General features: G+C 35.3%; 1 protein-coding gene across 1 annotated transcript in view; it reads right to left on the bottom strand.

Annotated features, from left to right (window-relative positions):
* Positions 1 to 25,312, bottom strand: part of ARID2 (AT-rich interaction domain 2) — a 248,418-nt gene that overhangs the window by 4,081 nt on the left and 219,025 nt on the right. Inside the window, exons 16-18 of the mRNA XM_069094245.1 lie at positions 22,396 to 22,544; positions 347 to 485; positions 169 to 254 (exon numbers count right to left, since the gene is read on the bottom strand). Of these exons, the coding sequence (XP_068950346.1) occupies positions 169 to 254; positions 347 to 485; positions 22,396 to 22,544 (374 nt within the window). The remainder of the gene's footprint in view (positions 1 to 168; positions 255 to 346; positions 486 to 22,395; positions 22,545 to 25,312) is intronic.

Raw genomic sequence — 25,312 nt, 5'->3', positions numbered from 1 at the left:
GAGGAAGTGGATGCTCAGAGAAATTATCTATGGACACACAGCTAGTTGGAAAAGCTAAGACAACCCCAGGTCTCCTGACTGTGAACCCAGGGCTCCTTCTATTAAATCATACTGCCTACTATAGTGTGAAGGATCTCTTCCCTTTTCTTTATGCTTTATGATTCTTACTTGTTGGAAGGTTTTTGATTTCCTAATTGTCCTGATTCATCTTGTTTTAATCCTGCAAGCAGAGCATCCCTTGAACAATGCTTATCCTTTTTGAGAGAGAAAAGAAAAAAAATAATGTATTAAGTTCTTTAATTGAATCAGACTGTTTCCTGTTTAAAGAATATTAAGAAAATTGTACCTGTAAGTGGGTAATAAAGGAAAACCTCTGTCGCTGAAAAGGCTCACAACCTTCCCATAAGCACTGCCCTGGATATACATCTTTCCCTCCATGTTCTGTTGCTGCATGGTAAAAAACCTGTGATGGTGTTTGAAACCACCTTAAAAAAAAAAAGTAACTTACTTTGTTGCCATTTCAAAAAATTATTTTTATAAAAACTAGTGTACTAAACAAAAGTTTCGATTCATTATGCTGAGACATTCCACACAGAGATTTATTTACTACATCAAAATTTCTTAATTTTGACTTCAAATGAAAGACAGAATGGCATAAATAAAAGGGGATTCAGAATGAATGGTGGCAGTCAGTCTATTTCATTACAGAAAATGCAAAACATTCTTCTTAAAAACATTTTAAACAGGTGCCACGTTTTTTCTTTTCTAAAACATTCAAACTTTAAAAATTTTTTAGTTACTTTTAATTAGGTTTTATAAATATGTAAAGTTTATAATCATAATTTGTAAAATTTATAATTATGTAATTTATAAATGTATTACCACCATTTTGCTTCAACTTCCCCCTCTTTAAGGTGGGCAAAAAACCTCTCAGAGGGAAATGAGATGACATGAAAATAGATTAGCTCTCATACATGTAAATATCACATGCCATACTTTTTTTACACACTTATACAAAGCATACATACACACATATATTTGGACTGGACCTGTGATTTCATCGATGTAGGGAGCTCCCAGTAAGAACTTCCTCTAGGAAAGCAGATGCACTTGCTGTGCATTCATAGCCTTAGAGAGTTGCTTGGGGGCACTGACAGATTAAGGGACTTGCTCAGAGTCACAGAGCCAGTATGTGTAGGAGGAGGGACTCAACTCAGTTCTTCCTGACTTCAAGGCCAGCTCTATCCAATGCTCCACGTTGCCTCTGCATTATCAATACCACTTTAAAATGAAAGTCAGGAGAAGAAATCTTAGAATTTGAAGTTACATGTTCGACATTGGAAAATGAGTATGTTTGTTGTCTTAAGTAGAAAGGGAGCTTAAAAATGGTCCAGGTGAGAATAAGAGACTTTAAAAGTGTCATTGAAATACACAGATACACTATCCAATTTTTATTGTTCAGTATGGATTATAGTTTTAACATTCCTTTATGAAATATACTTTTGAAATAATTTTGTCAGTAAGAGGAATAAATTAATTATTGTGACTAGGCTATCTAAAAATACTACTCATACTTGTTTGTAGACCTACCTACTGAAAAGCTTCTTACTTTTTGGAAACAGTACTGTGGTTGGCATAATGGATAAAGAGCTGGCCTCTTAACTCTAAGGCAGTAAATTGCAGAGAAGGTGCTGACCCTTTGTTGATAAAGGGAGTTACTTATGCAAGACTTACCCATTTCAATGAAATCATAGGTCCAGTCCCCATCCCTAAATTACATTCAAATTCAATGAACATTTATTAAGCACCTACTATGTGTTAGGCACTAAATGCTGAGGCTAAAAAGAGAGGCAAAAGACAGTCCATGCCCTCAAGGTGCTTATAATCTAATGGAGAGAATATGAAACAAATATATACAATGCAAGTCATATACAGGACAAATGGGAAATAACTTAAAAAAAGGAAAGCCACTGGAATTAAGAGGGATTAGAATGTTGGATTTTAGCTAGGCCTTAAAGGAAGCCAGGGAGGTCAGTAATTGGGAGTGGAAGAGGGAGAATATTCCAGGCATGGAGATAACCGAAGAAAATGGCTTCAGTTGAGGAATGGAGTGAACAGTCAGAAGGGCAATGAAACTGGATCCAAGGGTACCTGTCAGGGAGTAAAGTGCAAGAAGACTGGAAAGGGGGGAAGGGGAAGGAGTTTGGTTATAAAAGGCTTTGAATGCCAAAAAGTATTTCACATTTGATCTTGAATACAACAGAAAGTCACTGGAGTGTAGTGATTATGGGGGGATGGGGGCAGGGGGGGGGGGGGTATGGTTTTACAGGACCCAGGAAACTCACCTTAGTATCTAAATGGAAAATGGATTGGAGTAAGGCAGACAGACCCACCAGCAGGCTCCTGGAATACTGCAGGAGTAGGGTGATGAGGCCAGCACTAGAAGGGTGGCAGTGTCAGAGGAGAGAAGGGGAGATGCTGCAAAAGGGAAACTGACGGGCCCTGACAATAGCTTGAATGGGGGGGAGGGATGTGAGAGAGAAGATGAGGAGCTCAGGATCAGGCCTAGGCTGCATGTCTGAGGCAGTGGGAGGTCAGTGCCTTCTACAGTAAGAGGGTGGGGAAGGTATGGGGGAAAAGATGCTGAGTTCTGTTTTGAACATACTGAGCTGAAGATGTCAGAGACTGGGGCAGGAAAGGCAGATTTGAGAATCATGAGCATAAAAATGTAAATTAAATCCTTGGGAACTGATGAGATCAACAAGTAGCAGAGAAGAACAGAAGAGGACCAAGGACAGAAGCCTGACGGACACCTATGGTTATACAGAGTGAGCTGGAGGAGCTAGCAGAGGAGGCTGAGGAGACCCAGAGGCAGCTGTTTCCAAACACCGGGAGAAAAGAATGTCCAAGGCTGCAGAGAGGTTGAGAAGAACGGAGCTTGAGAAAAGGCCACTGGATCTGGCAACTGAGAGATCATGGATAGCTTTGGAGAGAGGAGGTTTGGTCAGAAGCCATACTAAGGGAGTGAGGAATTCAGCTACAGAGGATGATAGTTAGCAGGAACAGAAGGAGTGAGGATTTTTTCAGGACAGGGGAGCCATGGGGATGACAGTTTGTAGGCAGGAGGGAATAAGCCAGCAAACAGGAAGAGACTGAAAGTAAGTGAAAGAATGGGGATGACAGAGGAGGCAATGCATGGGGGTTACTGATTTCCAAAAGATTTTGGAAAATCAACTCAAAGAAATGCTCAGGGTCAAATCTTTTACATAAAATTCCTACTGGCAAATTAAAAGTAAATTTATTTTATCATTTATCTTAGTCTGACTTTAGGAGCCTTTCACATTAATGTCTGATCTTTATCTAGGAGTATAGATGGATCACAAATGTGGAGCTGGAAGGGACCTTACAGATCATGAGCACTATCTGCCACAAAGGAGGAAGCTGGGGCTCACATAAATCAGGTTACATGCATGCCAAGTAGCAAAAAATGATCTAAATCCAAATCCTATGACTTAAAATTCAGGTGCTCTTTCCATAGGACGATCATGAATCTACAACTCAGAATGAATTATCAACTCCATGGACTTTCCTCACAAGAATCAAATCAAGAAACACCTGTTGCCGCACCTGCGGGGTGTTAGGTATCATGCCCATATGACACCACATTGCAAGGAAAAAAAAAATGAAAGTCTGCCTAAAGGCAGAGCTTACATTCAATATGGGAAATCAGCACGTAAAAATATAAGTATATACAAAACACAGTCATTTTTTTGTGAGGAGATAGTAGCAGTTAAGGAAAACTAATAATGAAGAAAATGGTACTTAAGCTTGGCTTAGGATTCTAAGAAGTGAAAGTGAAAAGGGAATATAATTTCGGCTTAATAAACAGCTTGTGCAAAGGCAGATGGAATTTCATGTGTGAGCAAAAGCAAGAAAGTCATTCTGGCTGGAATCTGAGTGTGTGAATACACTTCTATCTAATAAAACTAAGAAGGCAAGTTGGAGCCAGTTTAAGGGTGTTAAATGCCACACAAAAGAGATTGTATTTGATTCTAAAAGTAACAGGAAGTTGATCAAACAAGGGAACTAGAGAATTTGAGAGAGGAAAATTGAGGAGTCTTCTCTCAAGAACACATAAATATGAGCTTCCCATTTAGGCAATTCACTTATATTAAAAATGTGATTCTAATATATCAACTGGAAAAAATTAATTTAAAATTTAAGCAAATGCAAAATCAAGTGAAACTATCTAATTCAAAAGGCATTTATTAAGTACCGTGTTTCCCTGATAATAAGACACTGTCTTATTATTTTTTTTGGAAAGAAAAACACCAGAGGGCTTATTTTCAGGGGAGGGCTTATGTTGTCCTGCCTTAGCTCTCCTCTGTGGCACTGCTCTCAATGGCTCCAGCAAGCAAATCACTGGGGAAGAACAGGATGATGCGCTCACTGCTGCAGCTCTGATTGGATGCAGCTCGGAGCGCGGCGTGCGTTTCACCGGGAAGGGGGGAGGGTGACGGTGCATACAGAGGGTACCGTAATGTAGCGTGTAGTGCTGGGGATCACCTTCACTACAGTAGCAATCTCAATAGGGCTTATTTTCAGGATAGGTCTTATTATCGGGGAAACACAGTACTTCTGTTTAAGGTAATGTACTAGGTACAGGGGATAAGTAAATAGTGAAATATTTGTATAGTATACAAAGTAAACATAAGAGGATTTGGGGAGTTAGAAAACACTAATAACCAAAAGGGTGGGAAGGAGTAGAGAGGGAATGGAATCAGGAAAAGCTTTGTATAGGAAGTGGCAACTGAGCTGGGCCTTAGAGAAAGCTAAGGATTCTTAGAAGGCAGGTATGAGGAAGGAGAACATTGAAGTGTTAGGGGACAACCTGTCTAAAAGCACATTTATAGAATGATGAGTGTAGAGAACAGTTAAATGTTTGAACAAGAAATTTCTATTGTATCCTAGAGACATAATAAGGAACCACTTAAGAGTTTTGAGCTGAGGAGTGACATAGTCAGATCTAAGCCTTAGGAAGATGATTTTGACAACCACTGGAGAGAAAAGTATGGAAATGGAGAGACCAATTAGAAGGATGTTATTACTTACAGTCTAGGCAAGAGGCTATGAGGGCCTGATAATGCTGCATAAATGGAGAAGAGCAGCTGGATATAAAAGATGACGTAGAGGTACAACAAGACTTGGCAAGTAATAAAGTAATTGTATGTGTAGGGTGAGGAAAGAAGAAAAAAATCAAATATGACTGAAGTGTCTGTGAACCTGTTTGACTAGGATATTTCAAAAGAAAAAGGGAATTTTGGAGGTGAGGCATGAAGAAACATGCTGTATATTTAAAATGTCAAAGAGAGGTATATGACAGAGATATCTAGCAATTGGTGAGGTTGGTCTTGGATCCAGGAAAATTTAGGTAGGGCTGGATATGTGGATTTAGAAAGTATCTGATTAAACCCACAAAAATGGAAAAAGTCACTGAGAAAATGTAGAGGGAACAAACTGAAACTTAAAGGACATTTTATTGGGGATAGAAGATAAATGATGATTATATAAAAGGACACTCAATAGGAATCACCAGACAGAAATAGAGAACTATCACACACACACACAAAAATCTTCAGGAAAAAAGTATGAGAGAAGACAGACATGTAAAAGAACTGGTCTTGTTAAGAAGTGAAAAAAGGAGCTTAGGAGGAGAGAATAGGGGATATCATAAGAGGGTTTTGAAGTATGGAAGAAAAGCAGAATTCAGCAGAAAGTCATTTTCTCGCTAAAATAAGAGACAAATTTCTGGCAGAGAGGACATGATTTACAAGGCTTGAGGAGATAAGGTCTGGAAAAACTTCTCTGGGGAAGGAAAATCGATTGAGGAATAAGAGGAAGATTTCTATGGACAGTTGTTGAGATTAAATAACACATTTTGAGTGGACTTTGTCACTCTATGTGATTTCCAGTGGTTTTTAGTAGCAGGAGTGAGAAGATGGTTTGTGGAACTATCCAAGGGTTGGAGTTCGGCAAAGCATACTGCCACGGGGTAGAAGACAGCCTATAGATGAACTATAGATCGGCACTATGAAAGGACAAAATGTAAAGTCGGAGAAGGGGTGGGGTACTAGCAGAAAAGGGAAGAGTGAAGGTCATGGTAAGAAAGACAGTTGACTTTGAAGCAAATCACGTAAAGATGGATAGAAGGTTAAGATCATAAAACAAAGTTCAGAATTCACAATTATAGGTGAGAAGACAAAAGGGGCTCAACATGAATACTGAAGGCCCTGACTATGGGGACATGGATTGGGATGAAGAGGAAGACTAAACCAGGTACTAAATAAACTGTCACAAGGAAGGAGAGGAGCCTGAAGTCCATAAAAGACTGCTATAGGAATTCAGACAAGTTCCCAAGACAGACTGGTTATTCAACAGTTTTCAGTCATGTCTGACTCTTCATGACCTCATTTGGGTTTTCTTGGCAAAGGTACTGGAACGGTTTGCCATTTTATTCTCCAGCTCCTTTTACAGATGAGGAAATGGAGGCAAACAAGGCTTACATTGTTTGCCCATGTCACACAGGCAGTAAATGTCTGAGGTCACATTTGAATTCAGGAACATAAAGTCTTCTTGACTATCTTCTGCACCACCTAGCTGCCCAAGACAGATTTAGTGAACCTTAAAAAAGAAGAGTTTTCTGAGGGATGGCACAGGAAAGGTCTAGACTCTAGAAGTAGCAATGCAGAACAAGGAATATGCCTGCCAACTATGTGAGGGAACATAAAAGAAGTAGTTCTTAGTTGAGTTTTCTGTACCCACCCACATACAACATCTGACTTTCTTCTTAAAATGCCATTAACAAAAACTGTCATCTTTACTCCAAATTTTTCTGTTCTGTTTATTCAACTACATACAGAATCTGTCTTTCACAAGTATGCATCACCTGAATGTTCTCATTACTCTCCCTCACATACTTTCTCTGAGATGGCTCAACGTAGAACTTAAACATTATTACTAAAAGTATTCATTTGTATATATTTATTAGGGATAAAGGTAAGAAATACCCAGGACATTAACTGTACTAATTATATTACCAGGACAAAGAAATCCATAGGCAATATTTTCCAGACAACTGAAAAAATGTGAGAAGTACAGCTTTAACTGATCTTGAATGAAGAGGCTCAGAGGAGAAATGGGATACCCGCCCTAACACTTTGCTGGAGGATCTAAGTCAAAGGGTCCCCCATATGACCTAAGTTCTACATACCCATCTTTCCTTTCCCTCTTGGATCAGTGCTGGGGCAGGAAAGGGTGAGCTTGGTCAAAATAGTTGTTGGGAGACAAAGAAATGGTGATAGTCAAACAATCAGCTTCTGACTTTTCCCCTTCCCTTTTAGAACTGATGTAAATGTAAATGTTTAGATGAAAAATGGACAGACTGGCAAAGAATAAGGAGCCACAATTTAGCAATGTGAGAAAGCACTTTAATATTTCCTCCAAAATGTTAATAATTTAGTGATATTGAATATTTTATTTTTTAATGTTTAAGTATTTATTCACATTTTAAATCTGTCTCTACCACTTAAAATCTTTTTAAAAAAGTAAATGGCATTGTTTTTAATTACTATAGCAACAGAACTGACATCCCACCCTCACCCCTCATACTAATAAGCTGTTAAATAAATATTTGATGAAGTTAATAAGAGCCTAGAGTCATGAATTGGTTCAAGTCCTCTGCCACTGCCTCCACCCCTCACTGAGATATAAGAATTTTTCAACTCTGACAGTAAAATTCTTACCAAACACTGACACTGGAATGTGTCACTATAGGGATTGAAAAAGAGGATTAGATCTGGGTTTGAGGACCTGGGTTTGAAACATAGTTCTGCTGCTTACTACCTATGTGATACTGGCAAGTCACTTCAATTCTTGGGGATTCAGTTTCCTTATCAGTAAAACAAGGCTAAACCAGATGATAGTTAAGGTCCCTTCTAGGTGGCAAAGTGAAACAGAGTCAACTCAGAGATAGGAAGACCTGAGTTTAACGGCCACTTCTGACACAGGATTCGACCTTGGGCAAATCACTTAACTTCTCTGTGTTCTCGACAATTCTAGACTGCAATTGTACAGGAAGTGCTGACTTGCATTGGTAGAAGGAGGTTCTTTATCTGAGAGTTCCCTATACCAATGAAATCACAGACCCAGTCCCTATCCCTATATATTATAAAGTTAGAACAGGAAGAAAACAGTTTGATTTAATTTAAAGCAGTCTGATTGGTATAGAAGGTTTTTTGCTTCTTTTTTTTTAATGTGAACAAGAAGAATCCATTACTCACTTTGGATAATAGTATTACTTTAGTCCAAATTAATTTAACATGGTGGCATAATACACTATTATACATGACACTATCAAATAAAAAACATTTCTCAGATATCACATGTACATATCAAGTAAAATAGACACTGTCTCCGCCTCTTGTAAGTTTAAAAGCTTGCAAGTAAAAACTACTTCTTAAGTTGACTTTGAGATACTTCCTTAGCTGGACATTTGGACATAAGCATGAGAAACCTATTTTAAAATAAAAACTGGCACTTAAATTTTACTCATGAAATTTTTCCCACTATTATGAATTATTAACATCCTTCCCTATTTCTTAATCTCCACATCTTAAACACCACAAAACAACCAACTACATCTTTCTTCCCTTTTCTCAGCCAAACACCTAAAAAAAAAAAAAAGCTCTTTAGAGTCTCTGACTCCACTTCCTCTTTTTTCACTCATTCACTCCTCAGTCTTTGTTCTCTTCAAAGTAACCAATGAAATCCTGGGCATTGAGAGAACAAGTGATTTGCCCAAAATTACGCTGTTACTGTATGACCAAGGCAAGACTTCATTTTTCCTGACTCTAAGGATGATTCTCTATACTGCTTTTCTTTGTTTCCATTTTATAAATGAGGAAATTAAGGTAGAGTGATTAAATGACTTACCCAAAGTCATATGTAAGGTCAAGTAGAAAGAGCTGGTATTTGAACCCAAATCTTCTAAATCCAAATGTCACCAACCTACCCCATATCTAATCTTCTCATTTTACAAATAAGGACACTGAGGTCATATGCAGTACAGATTAGGAGATGGAGAAAAATTATGAATATTTATTTTACCTAAAGACTATTTTTATAATAGGGTAGGAGGGTATCAAGTCAGTTCCTCAGATAATCTCTGGATACAACTCCATGCTCTATAATGCAAACCAAAGCTGTGAGAGATGATATGATTACCACTGAAAAGGAATTAAATGAGGTTGATGATTAATTTCTATTCTTCCTCTAAATTCCAACTGCCTTCTTAAAGTGTGGAGGTGAGCATGAGTAATTCAAGGCTATGACAACAAATCTAACAATTAATATTCCATATCAGAAAGGAATTTTTTATTAATGCGCTCAATGGTAGATTATATAATCTTAGCTACTACCCAGCCTAATTTCCTAGAAGCTCTTAATGCTGCTACTACTTAAAAATCGGCCGTCTGTGTAGCAATCATGTCACTAGTTACATCAATGGTTACAGTAAACAATATCAAAGGATAAAGATGAGAATGCACTACATGCACTGCTCAATATAACTAATTTTTCAAAGTTGTTGCCCTTTAGGAAAAACTTGCCTTGATCATTACTCTTTTTCAGGTAAATATAACTAAGTAAAACCATATCCACAATAATGAAGATGAATGAGAACAGGAACTAATTCAGTCAGTAAATATTTAATCTCTTAGTCAAGAGCAAAGCCAAGGCTGTCCATATCAATGTTAGTTTAGACCTCAAACTAGTGTAAAACACTAGAGAGGAAAATCCTGAAAGATTATCGTTATGTGATTTCACAAAATGTCCAAAGTAGTTTTGTGCAAAATAATGGCTATAAAGAATTGGCATGAGGTCTAGCTAAGCCAAGTCACCCAGAGCCTGCTTAGTACAGCAGATGTGGAACTGAGCATGAAGTCAGGAAGCTCTAAGCTCAAATCTAGCCTCAGACATTCATTAACTGTTTGGTTTTGAGCAAATCATTTAATCTGTCTGCCTCAGTTTCCTTACTTGTAAATTGGGAATCATAATAGCACCTACCTCTCAGGGTTGTTGTGGAGCAAATGAGATAATACATGTTAATATTTCCAAAGTGACAACTTTCCTTCCTCCTTTCTTTTTCTTTCCCTTCTTCCCTCCCTCCTTCTTTTCCCTATAAAATCTTTATGAGAATAACCATCATCAATGAAAACATGAAAGAAAATGGCAGACTTTTATAAATAATTTTCTATAATCAATTCCTTTTTATGTAAACTTTAAAATATTATAAAAATGTTAAGTTATTATTCATGGTTACAAAACTGACTTCTAAGTATAAAAAATATAACCTCTACGTTTAATGTTCATTAATATTAAAGATGCATTTGATTCAGTAAAACAAAGTTGATTCAGTCTCATAAAAGTTCCTCAGCTATGGGGTGGCCAGGTGGCACAGTGAGTAAGAGCACCGGCCCCAGAGTCAGGAGACCTGGGATCATTTCCAGGCTCAGATACTTAACACCCACACAAAAATAACTGGCCATGTAACCTTGAGCAAGTTACTTAATCCCAATGGCTTAGGGGCGGCCAGGTGGCGCAGTGAGTAAGAGTGCCGGCCCCAGAGTCAGGAGACCTGAGATCAGTTGCAGTCTCAGATACTCCACACCCACACAAAAATAACTGGCCTTGTAACCTTGAGCAAGTTACTTAACCCTGATTGCTAAAAAAAAAAAAATTCCTCAGCTAAAGTGTCTTTCATGTGTAAAACAAAATGACATAGGACTTCATCAAAGATAAGACTAGAGAGATCATTTCAACTCTGTTCAGTGATTTACTCAATACTGATATCGTGTAAGGTGTTAGCAACAGAGATAATATATTCACTAAATGTGCTTACCGGAATACTGAGTAGTTGTTCCCCTTACATATTTAGTATTGAAGGTTGTTTTAATAAAACATATCACACTATTTACATCAAGGTACAAAATCCATCTCAGTGAAACCAACCACTCTAGAAAAATATTGCCTAGATTATTACCTTGTTATGCAATAACTGGTTGAATTATTCCATCAATATATACCTTTTGGACAAGTATTCAGAGGGCTGAGCTGGGCCCAAAATTAAGTAGGAGACATTTTTGCAATTTTACAATTACAGTCAATGACTGTAAAGTTCCCATTGCCACAAAATTCATTTCTTTAACATCAATAATCTCCTAGTGATGTCATATTGGTGCAAATGACAAAACCATTATCTCAGAAGAACCAAAATATAAGGTAATTTAGCATGGATAGTATAAACGGTTTGAAGTATATTATTAATGATAACTTAAGTATGTATAAGAGCAGCATAAAAAGCATTACTGACTTTAGATATAACTTGAAAAGGAGGTATTTAAGCTATGTATGGAGAATGAGAGCAATCATACGGATAGCGGAGTGGTTCTTTGGAGACAGAAGAACTCAGAGGCTTAACAGTGGTTGAGCAGAAACTCCATGAAAAACTCAGGGAAGAGATGATTGATAACAAGATAACAAGGATGACACTGAGAATACCAATGTGATAAAAGCGTAATTAAAGTAAAAAAAAAATTAGGACTAAACAGCTATTCCTAAAGTCACAGAAATTTTTAAAAATATTTTAATGATTTTCTAAACCTTGGAGTGCATATGTGAGACTCTTTTAGTCAAGGGGGAAGGGGCTACTCAAAAATCAACAACCAAAAGGATTTGTATATATTCTAGTTGAACTCCTACAAGAATTTATCCACTTTTCCCCCATGAAATCAAAATGAAACAAATCAATGAAAATAAACCTGGTGAAGCAAATTCACTCTAATTGAGAGGCAAAGAATTATTCTTTCATTAATACAATATGCAAAAATATGACATCTGTCATTATCAGTCAATGTAGGGTCAGGACAGATAAATTGTCCTGCATTTGACTGTGTAGATTAGCATAATAGTTATTTTTATAAAAATAGGGGTGGGAGGGTTGCTATGGAGTTTAGAAACAACTATCTTAGCTATGACACCAAATATATAAGAAGTCCTTATGGAAAATGACTGCTCAGTTTTTAGACTGTTAAAAAATTAACCAGGGTGGCTAGGTGGCACAGTGAGTAAAGCGCAGACCCTGGAGTCCGGAGGACCCGAGTTGGGTTCCGGTGTCAGACACTTAATAACCACACAAAAAACAAACAAACAAACAAAAAACTAGCTGTGTAACCTTGGGCAAGTTACTTAACCCCAATTACCCTCCGAAAGGCAAAAAAAAAAAATTAACCAATGTCAAATCAACAAAGTGCAAATATAAGATCTTTAATTATTTGCGACTACTTACTGCTTACAGACTTCATTCCATAGGACAGAAAATCAATCACTGTCATCTAACTTTTGGTACTATATAATGTCACTTCTGAAATTTACCTTTCAATTCCTGGTATAGAGTACAGAGCTCTTAAGCTGCTATTAATACATAAATACAAGAAGCCTAGCACAATTGCTCTGAGTTCTTTCCATTAAGATACACTGTTTGAATCCTATCTGAAAAGGGGAAAAAAAAACCCTTTAACTGAACCATATCTATCACCAAATCAGCAGCTAAATGGCACAGTAGATAGATTAAAGTCAGGAAGACAAGACCCTGGCCAAGTCACTGTATTTGCTTCAGTTTCCTCATCTATAAAATGAGTTGGAGAAGGAAATGGAAAACCACTCTGGTATCATTGCCAAGAAAACCCTAAATGAAGTCATGTAGACTCAGTTATAACTGAGTAACAACCATCAGCAAATGACAAAATTTCACCTAAGCTCAAAATGGACTATAGCAGTGCAAAAACAGTTTAAAATTCTGCAAGCTGTACTCCAATATCAATCACATTTCATCCTTAATTATGTCGCAGTATACTATTGAGTACAACATCCAAAAGTACCAGGTCAAAATGTGTCAGTAATAAAACATGTCAGTAATAAAAGCTTACAAAATTGGAAACAGAAATTCCTCTAGAATTACTCTAAGAGAACAGATAGAAGAGGAAACATTTTATTTTTTTCTTAGGCAGATTCTGAAAAGAGAAATAGAATGGGTTAGTATACATCTGAATTTTACCTAGGTATGCCATTATAAATTCCTTCCCTTTAATTTTCTGAAGTTGACTTAATGGTAGTTTTAGGAAAAGGGGGAAAAATTCTCAAGATTCCTGGTATATTTCCCAAGGGGAGCCTCAAGGCAGCTGCTGCTGTGGCTTAAATATCCAGTGTTACAAGATCCTTTATTTAATGGATCTGTAATCTCATTGATATGTGTGGGCAGCTAGGTGGCACAGTGGATGGAGTACCAGGCATAGATTCAGGAAAACTCATCTTCCTGACTTCAAATCTGGCCTCCGACACTTAGGAGCTATATGACCCTGGGCAAGTCACTGTTTGCCTCAGTTTCCTCATCTGTAAAATTAGCTAAAGAAAGAAATAATAAACCACTCCAGAATCTTTGCCAAGAAAATTCCACATAAGGTTATGAAGAATCAGACAAGTCTAAGCAACAACAAAAATCTCATTGATATAGTTTTCACTTCCAATGGTGGGGACGACAATGTCTACTACATCTTCTCATCCTCTTCAAATCTTGTCTGCTTCCTAATAAATCATCTATAGAGAATCAATCTAGCACGATGGAAGCCACTCTATTTTTCTAATCATATCTGTTCTGAGTATATCTTCTATGCTGAACATCTTGGTAATCATTAGTAATATACTAAAGTCTACTTACGTATGCCATGTATTTCTCTGATGCCTTTGGGCTGGATACAACTCTGAGAATGTAATATTCTATATTAGAGGATTACAAGAAGCATACTGATGTCAGGTACAAGTTAGCTGGTAGTAATAAAGATGAAAAAGGATGAAGACAAATAAGACATTAAAAAAGACAAGGAGAACCAAAAAAAAATTCCCAAGGGAAAACAAACAGCAAATTTGTTACTATTTTGCTAAATTTAATATACAATTATGAGAAAATGGGTTAATAACTATAACAAAAATCAAGTTTAGGGAAGGAAAATCAGAAGATAGGGCTTGAAACAGCTAGGAATCTTTGAAAATGCTGCACAAGCCAGGATACTTAAGACAGAAATGGAGAAAAAGAAAATGACTCCAAAACAACCACAAGCACTGCCTCAGAGAGAAATAAAGCTCTAGAATTCCTAGAAGAGATGAAGCAAAAGTTAAAAAATGTTTTTGTAAATGGAATGAGAGTGATTAAAAAAAACTGGAAAAGAAATGGAAGCAATGCAAGAAAGAATTGGAAAGGGAAAAGCTCAAGCTCAACACAAGAGGTACAAAACCTTGCCCAAGCAAGAAACTCCCTGAAAATTTGAATGGACCAAGTAAAAACCAATGATTTCATGAGTACACAAGAAATATTGAAATAAAGTTAAAATGCTAAGAAAATGGGCAAAAATGTAAAACATCTCATGGCAAAAACAATTGACTTTGAGAATCGCTGTATCATTTGACCCTCAAAAAGCCTAGACATCATATTCCAAGAAAGTTTAAAAGAAAATTGCCCAAATCTCTTGGAAACAGAAGGTAAAATTTAAATACAAAGAAACCATCAGTTTACCTTCTGAAAGAAATCCTTTAATGGAAATTACCAGGAATATCACAACTAAAATTGAAAGCTTCCAGCAAACAGCCAAAAATAAAGAGGTCAAGTAAGAAGGGGCCACAGTCAGGATTGCACATAGTAGTCACCAATAAAAAAGAGCGGAGCACTTGGAATACTATTATTTCAGAAGGAAGATGGGCTTTCAGTCAAACACAAAAATGAAGAGAAATGTACAAAGGTAAATATGAATGAACAATAATAAAGGACTAAATAAAGATGAACTGTTCACACTGAAATATGGTGAGATGAGACATGTGTCCCTTCTGAACATCACTGATGTTCATAGAGGAAGTGCAATTAGACAAAGCTTGGGAGTGTCTTAGTAATTTTAAGAGAAGAACGCAAAGAAAAGGGAAGAGACAAATACTAGGAGTGAAAGGAAAGGAAGGCCAAGAAAAATTATCGGACATTATTAGGGTGCACAAGTAGATATCTATATAAATAAAAGGAAGGAGGTGAAGGGGAAATGCTGTGACTTGAATCTCCTCATCTGAATTGGTCAACAGAAAGAAGAATACATAGATACAAAAATCCATCTTAAATGATAGGAAAATAGGAGAAGGAGAGAAGAGGGGGAAAGGGAATTTAAAAGGGTAGACTGAGGTGGAAGGTGGGGATGGGGGGGGATAAGGCCTCAGCAAAACAAACACTAAGGATGTACAAAAAAAAAATTGAAGGCATGCCTATAAGTTGGGGAACGGTTGAATAAGATATGGTATAAAAATGTGATTAAATACTATTGTGCTGAACCCTTCTTAGCATAACTAACCAGAATTCTAGAGGACTAATGATGACACTATCCATCTTCTGAAAAAGGAGAGGGACTCAGAATGCAAAATTCAACAAATTGCTTTGGACCTGGCCATTGTGGAAATTCATTTTGATTGACATACACCTGTCTGTAATGGGTTTGTTTTTTCTTATATTCTCATTTGGGGGTGGGGTGTGGTTTTGGGTTGGAGGGTAAGAAAGTAGAAATTATATTTATATATATACAGAGATGCATATTTAAAAGCTGCAAGGGGGAAGAGGCAAAATGACAAGAGTGAAAGGCAAACACAGCTGAAATAAAAGGATACATGTAGCATTAAAAAAGGGGGCCAGGGTTTATTAAACTTCAGCTGAAGTAAAAAAAAGGCAGGTATAGCAATCTTGATCTTAGACAAAGCAAGGGCAAAATCAGACCTAATTAAAAGAGGAACTACAATTTTTGAAAAGGTACCAAAAACAATAAATTAGTATCAATATTGAACATATATGTACCCAAATGACAAAGCATTCAAATTCTTGAAGAAAAAGTTAAATGAGTTACTGGAGGAAATACTAAAATTATACTAGTGGAGGACTTCAATCACTCCTCTCAGACCTAGATAAATCTAACTACAACATAAACAAAAAAGAAGTAGGTGAATAGAATTAAAGAAAAGGTAAATATGATATACCTCTGGAGAATACTGAATAGGAGTATATGGATTTCTCAGCTGTGCATGGCATCTTCAAAAAAATGACCATGTATTAGGGCATTAAAAAAACTCACAAAGAAATTCAGAAAAGGATGAATATTAAGTGTCTATGTTTCTAACCATAACTGAATAAAAATTCCATTCAATAAAGTTCATTTGAATCAAGATTAAAAATTAAATGTAAACTAGATAACCTAATCATAAGAACGGGCAGATCAAAGACAAAGCATACAATTATTGCATTAAAGATAATGACAACAATGAGACAACATATCATAATTTGTGGGATGCAAAGTATGATGGTGTAAAATTTATATCACTAAATACTTACAATAAATAAAAGAGAAAAAGAACAGACCAACCACTTGGATAAGCACCTTAAAAAACTATAAAAGCAACAAATTTAAAACTGCCAATTAAACAACAAAATAGAAATCCTAAAAATCAAAGGGAGATTAATAATAAAATTCAGAGCAAAAACAAAATTAAAAAAAAAAACAGATTAATCAATGACTAATTTGATTTTTAAAAAGGAAGACAACCAAATTACCAGTATAAAAAGGGAAAAGGGTAAAATTCACGACCAATGAAGATTAAATTAAAGCAATTATTAAGGACTATTTTGCCCAACTACATGTCAATAAAACTGACAATATGAATGATGGATGAATATTTATTAAAAAAATAGACTGTAGATATTATCACAACAGGAAATAGAATACTTAAATAATCTAATTTAGGTGGAAAAATTGAACAAGTTATAAATGACCTCCCTAAGAAAAACACCCAAGACCAGATGGTTTTACAAATGAATTCTACCAAACACTTAAAAAAATTAATTGCAATATTACTATATAAACTGTTTGAAAAAATAGGTAAAAAAGGAGTCTTACCAACTTCCTTCTATGACATAAATGTTATTCATACCTAAATCAGAAAGAGCTAAAATAAAGAAGAAAACTAAAGACTAATTTCCCTAATTTAATATTGATTCAAAAATTCTGAACAGGAGACTAGAACAATATAGCACAAAGAGCATTACTGTGACCAGGCCAGATTTATGTTCAGAATGCAAGACTGGTTCAATTAAATACATGGTCAGCATCAGTGACCGTATCAATAGCAAAAACCATATTATTATTTCTATGAACAGAGAAAAAAACTTTTGACAAAATACAACAATCTAAAACCAAGAACAATAAGATTGAGGTGAAGCAAGGATGTCCATTATCACTATTATTATTTAATATTGTAATAGAAATACTAACTATGCAATAAGAGAAGAAAAAGAAATTGAACGAATAAGCATAGGCAATGACAAAACTATTGCTTTTTGTAAATAGTAAGATTTGGAGAACCCCAGAGGGTCAACTAAAAACTTAATGGAAACAATAAATTCAGAAAATTTTTAAGATATAAAATAAATCTACAAAAAGCGTAGTCATTTCTGCATATTATTAATAAAACCCAACAGAATTAGATAGAAAGAAAAAATTGATTTAAAATAACTATCACAGACAGCATAAAATGCTCAAGAAGACTGTCTACCTATTAAGACATACACAGGAATTATATGAACGTAATTATAAAACATTCTTCACACAAATACAAATTTAAATAACTGGAGAAATAGTGTTAACAAGTAGGTCAAGTCAACATAACAAAAATACTATCTAAATTTAATACTGCATAAGAAATAGAGAGGCTAATCAATGTAGCATATTAAGTACAATGCATACAGAAGTGCTTGATAAATCCAAAGATCCCAGTTACTGGGACAAGAACTCCATATCTGAGAAACATTTGAGAAAACTGGAAAGAATTCTGGCACACTGACATCTCACACTATATACTAAGAAAAGACCAAAATGGGTATGTGATTTAGACATAAAGGGTGACCTCATAAGCAAATTAACTGAGCAGAGAAGAAATTATCTGGCAGATCTCTAGATAAGGGAAGATTTCATCTATCAAGAGAAAGAGAGAGAAAGGTTCACAGAAAGTAATAAGAATAATTTTGATTACATAAAAAGCTTTTACAAACAAAAAAAGCAGTGCAGCTAAAAGCAGAAAAGCAGGAAACTGGGGTGGGGGGATCTTTGCAGCAAGTTTCCTCACAAAGATCTTATTTGTAAAATATATAGGAACTTAGTACCACTTCCGAATTGATAAATCATTAAAATCAAAGCTATCAAGCCATGTGAAAAAATGTTTTAAATAATAATTATTGAAGTGCAAATTATATAACTCGGAGGTACCATCTCACACCATCACCTTGGTTAAGATGACATAAAAGGTAAATAACAAATGCTAGAGGGGATTAGGAAAATAAATACACTAATGCCTTACTGGCAGCTGTGAAATAGTCTAGACAATAAGGAAATCAGTTTGGAACTATGTTCGAAAAACTATTAAACTGTACATAACCTTTGAACACACAATATTGCTACTAGATCTATTCCTCAGGATCAAGGAAAGAAGTAAAGGACCCCTATGTACAAAAATATTAATAGCACTTCTTTTTGTGGTAGCAAAGAATTGGAAACTGAGGGGATGCCCATTAGTTGGGGAATAGCTGAACAAGATGTACCGAGGTGGCCGAGTGGATACAGCATCATGCCTGGAGTTAGAATATTCATCTTGGGGTGGCCAGGAGGCTCAGCAAGTAAGAGCACCAGCCCCAGTGTCGGGATGACCTGGGGATTGAATCCGGGCTCAGACACTTAGCAAAACACCCAGAAATAACTGGCCGTGTAATCTTGAGGAAGTTACTTAACCCCAATTGCTTAAAAAAAAAAAAAAAGACTCATCTTCCTGAGTTAAAATCTGGTCTCTGACATTTACTAGCTGTGTGACTTTGGGGATGTCACTTAACTCTGTTTGCCTCTGTTTTCTCATTTGTATAATGAGCTGGAGGAGGAAATGGCAAACCATTCTAGTATCTTTGCCAAAACACTACAAACGAGTCATGAAGAGTTAGACACTACTGAAACAACTGAACAAGAATAAAAACAAGAGGGGTGGCCAGGTAGCACAGCGAGTAAGAGCACCTGCTCCAGTGTCGGGATGACCTGGGGATCGAATCTGGGCTCAGACACTTAGCACCCACCCAGAAATAATAACTGGCCATGTAACCTTGAGCAAGTTACTTAACCCCGATTGCTAAAAAACAAAACAAAACAAAAAACAAGACTTGGTAGATAAATTCAATTGAATGTTATTGTGCTGTAAGAAATGAAGGGTAAGGTTTGAGAAAAACTTGGCAAGACTTAATGTGAACTGATAAAAAATGAGTTGAGTGGGAACTGGAAAACAATTTATGCTTTAGCAGCAATATTGTAAAAATAATCAACTGTGATTTAGTAACTCTGATTAACACAATGATCCACAACAATTACAAAGGCCTCATAATGAAAAATACTATCTACTTTTAGCTTGAGAACTGACAGACTCATAACAGAGATCAAAGCATATTTTTTTCCTTGACTTTTTGTGGGATTGGTGGTGGGGAACATGGCTAATGCAGAAATAGGACTTTGTATTTGTGATGGGTTTTATAGTATTTGTCTTCTCAGTGGGCTGGGGACAGAAAAATTTCAGAACTTAGATAAAACTGAATTTTTAAAAAACTTTACAATTTTTCAAATTTCAGTTTTCTCTTAGAGCTGGATATTGGGGAAAAGATTCTTACTGGGAAGAAATGTCTTTCATATAGTATCTTTCAAATAGAGGAAGCCAGGTGACACAGCATATAGAGTGCTAACCCTAGAATCAAGAAGGCTGGAGTTCAAATTTGTCCTCAGACATCTTCTAGCTATGTGTTCCTGAGCAAGCTATTTAACATCTGTTTGCCTCATTTTCATCAACTATAAAAATGAAGATAATAAAAGGACCTTGTTCACACAGCTAACTGTGCTTACAGCACAACTGAGGAGTAAATGAGATGATATTTGTGAAGCAATTAGCACAGTACCCAGCATATAGCAGGCACTATATAAATGCTTATTCCCTTCCCTAGTAAGATAATACAGGAATAAAAAAGTAGGCATAAGAAATTTAAATCCAATGTGAATAATAATGCATGTTGCTTCAAAATGCACTGTTATTTCTCTATCTATCTATCTTAAAGACATGATGGCTGAGTGTAAGGGATACTATCCTATATTATGTGAGGTAAAGAAGCAGCACTAATACACCAGTCACTTTATGTGTGTAGAGAGATGTCACTTTCAGCTACATGAAAATAATACAGCACAGGTAGCTACTTTTGCCTTTTCAGTACCAAACACTTCAAAATATAAAAGAGGTAATGTTATGTTTAGTCCCTAGTTTCTGGGAACATGAAAAGTTGCTTTTAAAAAGATACATATATACTTTCAACTTTAACTGAAATTTCATTAAGTAAAAAGGCTATCATCTGAAGGGCAGTTCTTAAACTAGCAAGGTCTAAATAAGTTTTTTTTTAATTTAAAACTGCAGAGAAACACTGAAAATTTTTGACACATTCTATGGTTTTGAGGTACCTGAAGTAGTTACTGAAAAAGGAAATTAAGTCACCCAGCAAAATTTCTTTCTCATATTTATCCTATGAGGAACATGCAACAAAAATATGACAAAAGACCAAGTCTTTGATGGCAAAACTATATATCTGTAGTCTATCCACTGAAGGCAATAAGAAACTCAGAGAATATTCCTACTTAATCTGTTCTTAATGATTTTTTTTCAAGTTATATGACACAAAATAATTCATTTATATACATTTATAATCCTCTAGTGTGATTCTATTAACGAGAAGGGACTATGTAGCTCAAACTTTTAATGTTCATTAATTGTATTTAAAAACTATAGTACCCTGGAGAAATTATTCTGAAAATTTTTCAATCTACTGTCCATTTTGAGATATAAGAAGACCCAAGGTACTACAGTACATAGAGAAATTATTCTCAAAAAATTTATATAGCTCAAATTTTAAGGTTCATGAATTGTATTTAAAAACTATAGTACCCTAGAGAAATTATTCTCAAAATTTTTCAATCCACTGTCCACTTTAGGATATAAGAAGACCCAGGGTACTCATCAACTTCTGCTTTCCAGTTACAAAAAATACAATACTATGTTTCTGAAGTCATGGATGAAGCTATAGATAAATTCATTAATGATTCATTATGTATATTTACATGATAAACAAAAGGAAATAAACATGTCTTATTAGAAATATTAATGCTATAAAAGAACAAAGATCATCTGGAGAAGCACCAGTGATCTCCCATTCACACTTTAACAATCACAGTCCTTGAACAAGTCCTACAAAAGGTTTACAATAAATTAGATATCTCTTTAAGTAGTTCATGGCAGATACTGGATAAACATGATAAATTAGAGTTTGATGTAGAACATTTAAATCTAAACTAATGTGTAACGGATTGGCTTATAAATTTTGTTAAAGTTTAGGTAGGCAGCATGTACTAACAACTTTGAAAGACTGAAGATCTCTCTGATTATAACTCTAGGGGACCAGTGATGGAGAATGCTCAAGTTGCAGAATGAGAAATGTTTTTTTGTTGTGACCAAAGTGGGAATAGATGTTATCTGATTACTAGTATTTTCAAGGATTTTTTTTTTCTTTCTCAGTTGAGGTAGGGTAGTAGGAAGAATGGATGGGGCTTGATAGGAAGGAAAGGAAGACCAAAAGTGCTTGTTAATTTTAAAAAAGCTTATGAAGAAAAACATTTTTTGAAGTTTTTTTTTATAAGTTTATGTTTCTTAATGAGCTAATATGAAGTTATCTCCTCTGGAATTAAGATGGCACTTTAATTCATCAATATCTTTCTGAAATTTTCTGTCAAGCCCATTCTCCCTATGACAATTCAATAATACATGGCTTCTAAGTCCTAGAAATGTTCAAGAGACTTCTAAAGTGTTGAAAAACTTATAATTATCACATACCAAGATGTTCTTTTATACACAAATATTATGCTAAATCACACCTTATCTATATCAGGAAGGGAGTTTTAGCACGAATTTAAAATGCATTAGTTTACATTAGATTTATAGAGTGATCACTTCTAAGACAGAAATTCTTTTGTTAAAAAAAGTTTCTCATGAGAAAATGTTGTCATTAAAAAACTGTGTTTAACTATAAGCTCATTTGAAAACAGAATGCTTCTAAAATGTACTTGTATATTAAATAAAACAGCCATTTACTTTTTACAAGACTGCCACAGACACATGAAGTTTTGTCCAGGTTTTTTCATTTGTTCTCCATGTTGACTGGATGTACTGAATGGAGATGGCTGAGAACTGTTATGCTGGCCCTGTACTTGAACAGTTGGTACTGGTGTCACAGGTGTGCTCTGTTGAAAAATTACAAATGAATGGGTTTTTAAATAATAAAGGAAAAACACATTCACATTTTACAGTTCATTCTAACAACTCTATGTGAAAAACTGTGATTTATCTATTAATATAGTGAGTGTTACTTTATTTTTAATTTAAGAAGTACATGTGATTATCTGAAAAATCTTTAAAATATTCAGATTCCTTTATTTCACATAGAAGCATATAAGCAAAATTTAGGTAAATAAATCACATTTAATCATCGCTATAGCATCTGAATAATTCATTTTAAATAATTTTCTAACCAAATATCTTTAATTGGAGATTTCAACCCATACAAAAAGTATTAGTATCTAAGCTGAAAAACTAAATGTTTTCTCATCCATGATTAATTTACTGATATGCTTCATATAGGCCCTCAAGAAACAGTACAAAACTCAGAATAATTATGCACACATATATGTAGAAATCTGTTCATTCGTTCATTAAATTAACTTCTAAGATTAACCCCTTTAATGAGGAGAGCTTTTCTCCATTAAAGTTAAAAGATCCATATTTGATATAAACTTTCTTATAATGGCAAATTATGTCATTCTTTCTGTTTCTTCCCTCTCAACCATACTTCTTTTCCAAATGTATACCCCAAATTCATACCAACACTAAGAAATTACATCTTAGTACATGTACAAGAGGAAAAATGCTTTATGTATGATATAGTAATAATGTGGTATATATTTTTAGTCGGTGATTACATATCAGATTGTATTTAAAATGTTCAGCTCAATTGTTTTTAGTATCTTGCTTATAAAATAATTTGGCTAAGTAGATAGTAAATATTACAAATCACGCAAAACAAAAATTTAAAACCTTTACAATCATGAAATTTGACAAAATGAAGTTATATTATCATACTCCAGTACAAAGGGGGAAAAAATACATAGTTGGATAAAGCAAAAAGGACTAAAAAAAAGGAGCTGCAATTAACGCTGCTCTTGATGCTCCGAAAGCCTCTGTCGAGGAAGAACACTAATGGCTTTTGGTCGTTAAAAAAGACTTTTCCTTCAGTCAAAAGATCTTTTCTGAGAAAGCACCATGTGCAATTAGCAACAGAAGACAACAAGAAGTATTGCGTCCTTGACTCAGAAGAGCTTACAATCTAGTTTGTGAAATGACATGCCTATCAAAGGTTAACAATATAAAGAAGGATAAACACCAAACAAAAAGGGGAAGGAAAGGAGAATGTCATTCCTTTATTAGAAAGGGGAAAGAATTAGCTTTGTGGATATTTGAACTAGACCTTGAATGATAGGCAAAATTTAGGCAGGAAAGGGATTCCATACATTAGTATAAATATTATAAGGAAGAACACAAAAAGAATATGTATTCTGGAGATGATAAGGAAATCATCTTTCCTATAGTAAAGTTTATGTTGAGAAAAGTTTTGAATAGCAGGCTGGGACAATAAATGGCAGGTTAACAAGTTTTAAGACTTCCCTGTACTCAAGGAGGAGTCATTGAATAGTGAATAGAGGAATAAAATAATGAAAGTGCATATTTAAAGAAATTTGTCTAGTGTCAGACTAGAACTGGAGAAAACATAAAAAGGAAACTTCAGCACAGCTATTGTAGAAGGACACTTTGGTAGTCCAGGCATGGTGTGACAAGAGCTAAAAAGATATAGGGAGAAGTTGGTAACATAGATGTGCCTTTGATGTAAATTTAAGAATGCTGTCTTTTCCAATGGGATCACTCTTTTGGGGTTGTGGGTTGGGGAAAAACATGGAGAAAATTTTTAACTCAAAATCTTGTGGAAATAAATGGAAATAAATGATGTGAACTAAAAATAAACATAAAATTTAATTTTTAAAAAATGGGAAAAAAAGAACTACAAAACAAATTACAAATGTAAGAAAGATGATCCCAAATCACAAATAATAGAATGCATATTAAAACAATTCATTCTTTTACATCATAACAAGAAAATTGACAAAGATAAAAAGTTAATGTTAATAAGTTGTACATGACTGCTTATGAATAATGGGTATCATATTGCTATTCTCCTTAAAGGATAGGGAAGGTGTGGGGGGAAGGGAGAGAATTTGAAACTCAAAAAATTTTTTTAATGGATGTGAAAAAGTTAATGCTTTTTTTTTTCTTTTTGGAAGAAAGAGGGTAGGGCAGTTGGGGTTGGGTGACTTGCCCAGGGTCACATGGCTAGTAAGAAAAGCTAATGTTTCTAAAAAGGGAAATAAAGAAAGTTAATATTAAAAAAAAAAAAGAATGTCCTTTCAAGCCTCATTCTTAACCTTTCTGCAGCCTTTGACACTGTTTATTGCCCTTTTCTTGACACTCTTTTCTCTCTAGGTTTTTGGGACACCACTCTCTCCTGGTTCTGGTTCTCCTCCCTTTGTCTGTCTCCTTTGAAGGGGATCCTCATCCAAATCAGGTCCAATAACCATGGGTAACAGGGCTTTCCTTGGTTCACCTTCTGATCTCCTCTATACTATACTTGATGATCTCATCAGCTGCCATGGATTTAATTGCAATCTTTATGCTAATGATTCTTAAATCTACCTAAATCCAGCCCTAACAACTCTGCTGACCTTCAATCTTGCATCTCCAACTGCCTTCCCAGACATGTCCAGTAGACATCTTAAACAAAGTATGTCCAAAATTCAACTCTCTAAACCCACTTCCCTTCCAAAATGCCCTATTATTGTTGACCATCCTCGTAGTCACCCTGGCTTACAGCTTAGGTATTATACCCTCAGTATCTCTCATTGCC

This window comes from Petaurus breviceps, unplaced genomic scaffold (genome assembly GCF_028583685.1).
Source record: "Petaurus breviceps papuanus isolate PSGF00001 unplaced genomic scaffold, PetGlider_PUasm1.0 216, whole genome shotgun sequence".
Classification (NCBI taxonomy): domain Eukaryota; kingdom Metazoa; phylum Chordata; class Mammalia; order Diprotodontia; family Petauridae; genus Petaurus; species Petaurus breviceps.
This window is presented reverse-complemented; position numbering and strand designations above follow the sequence as displayed.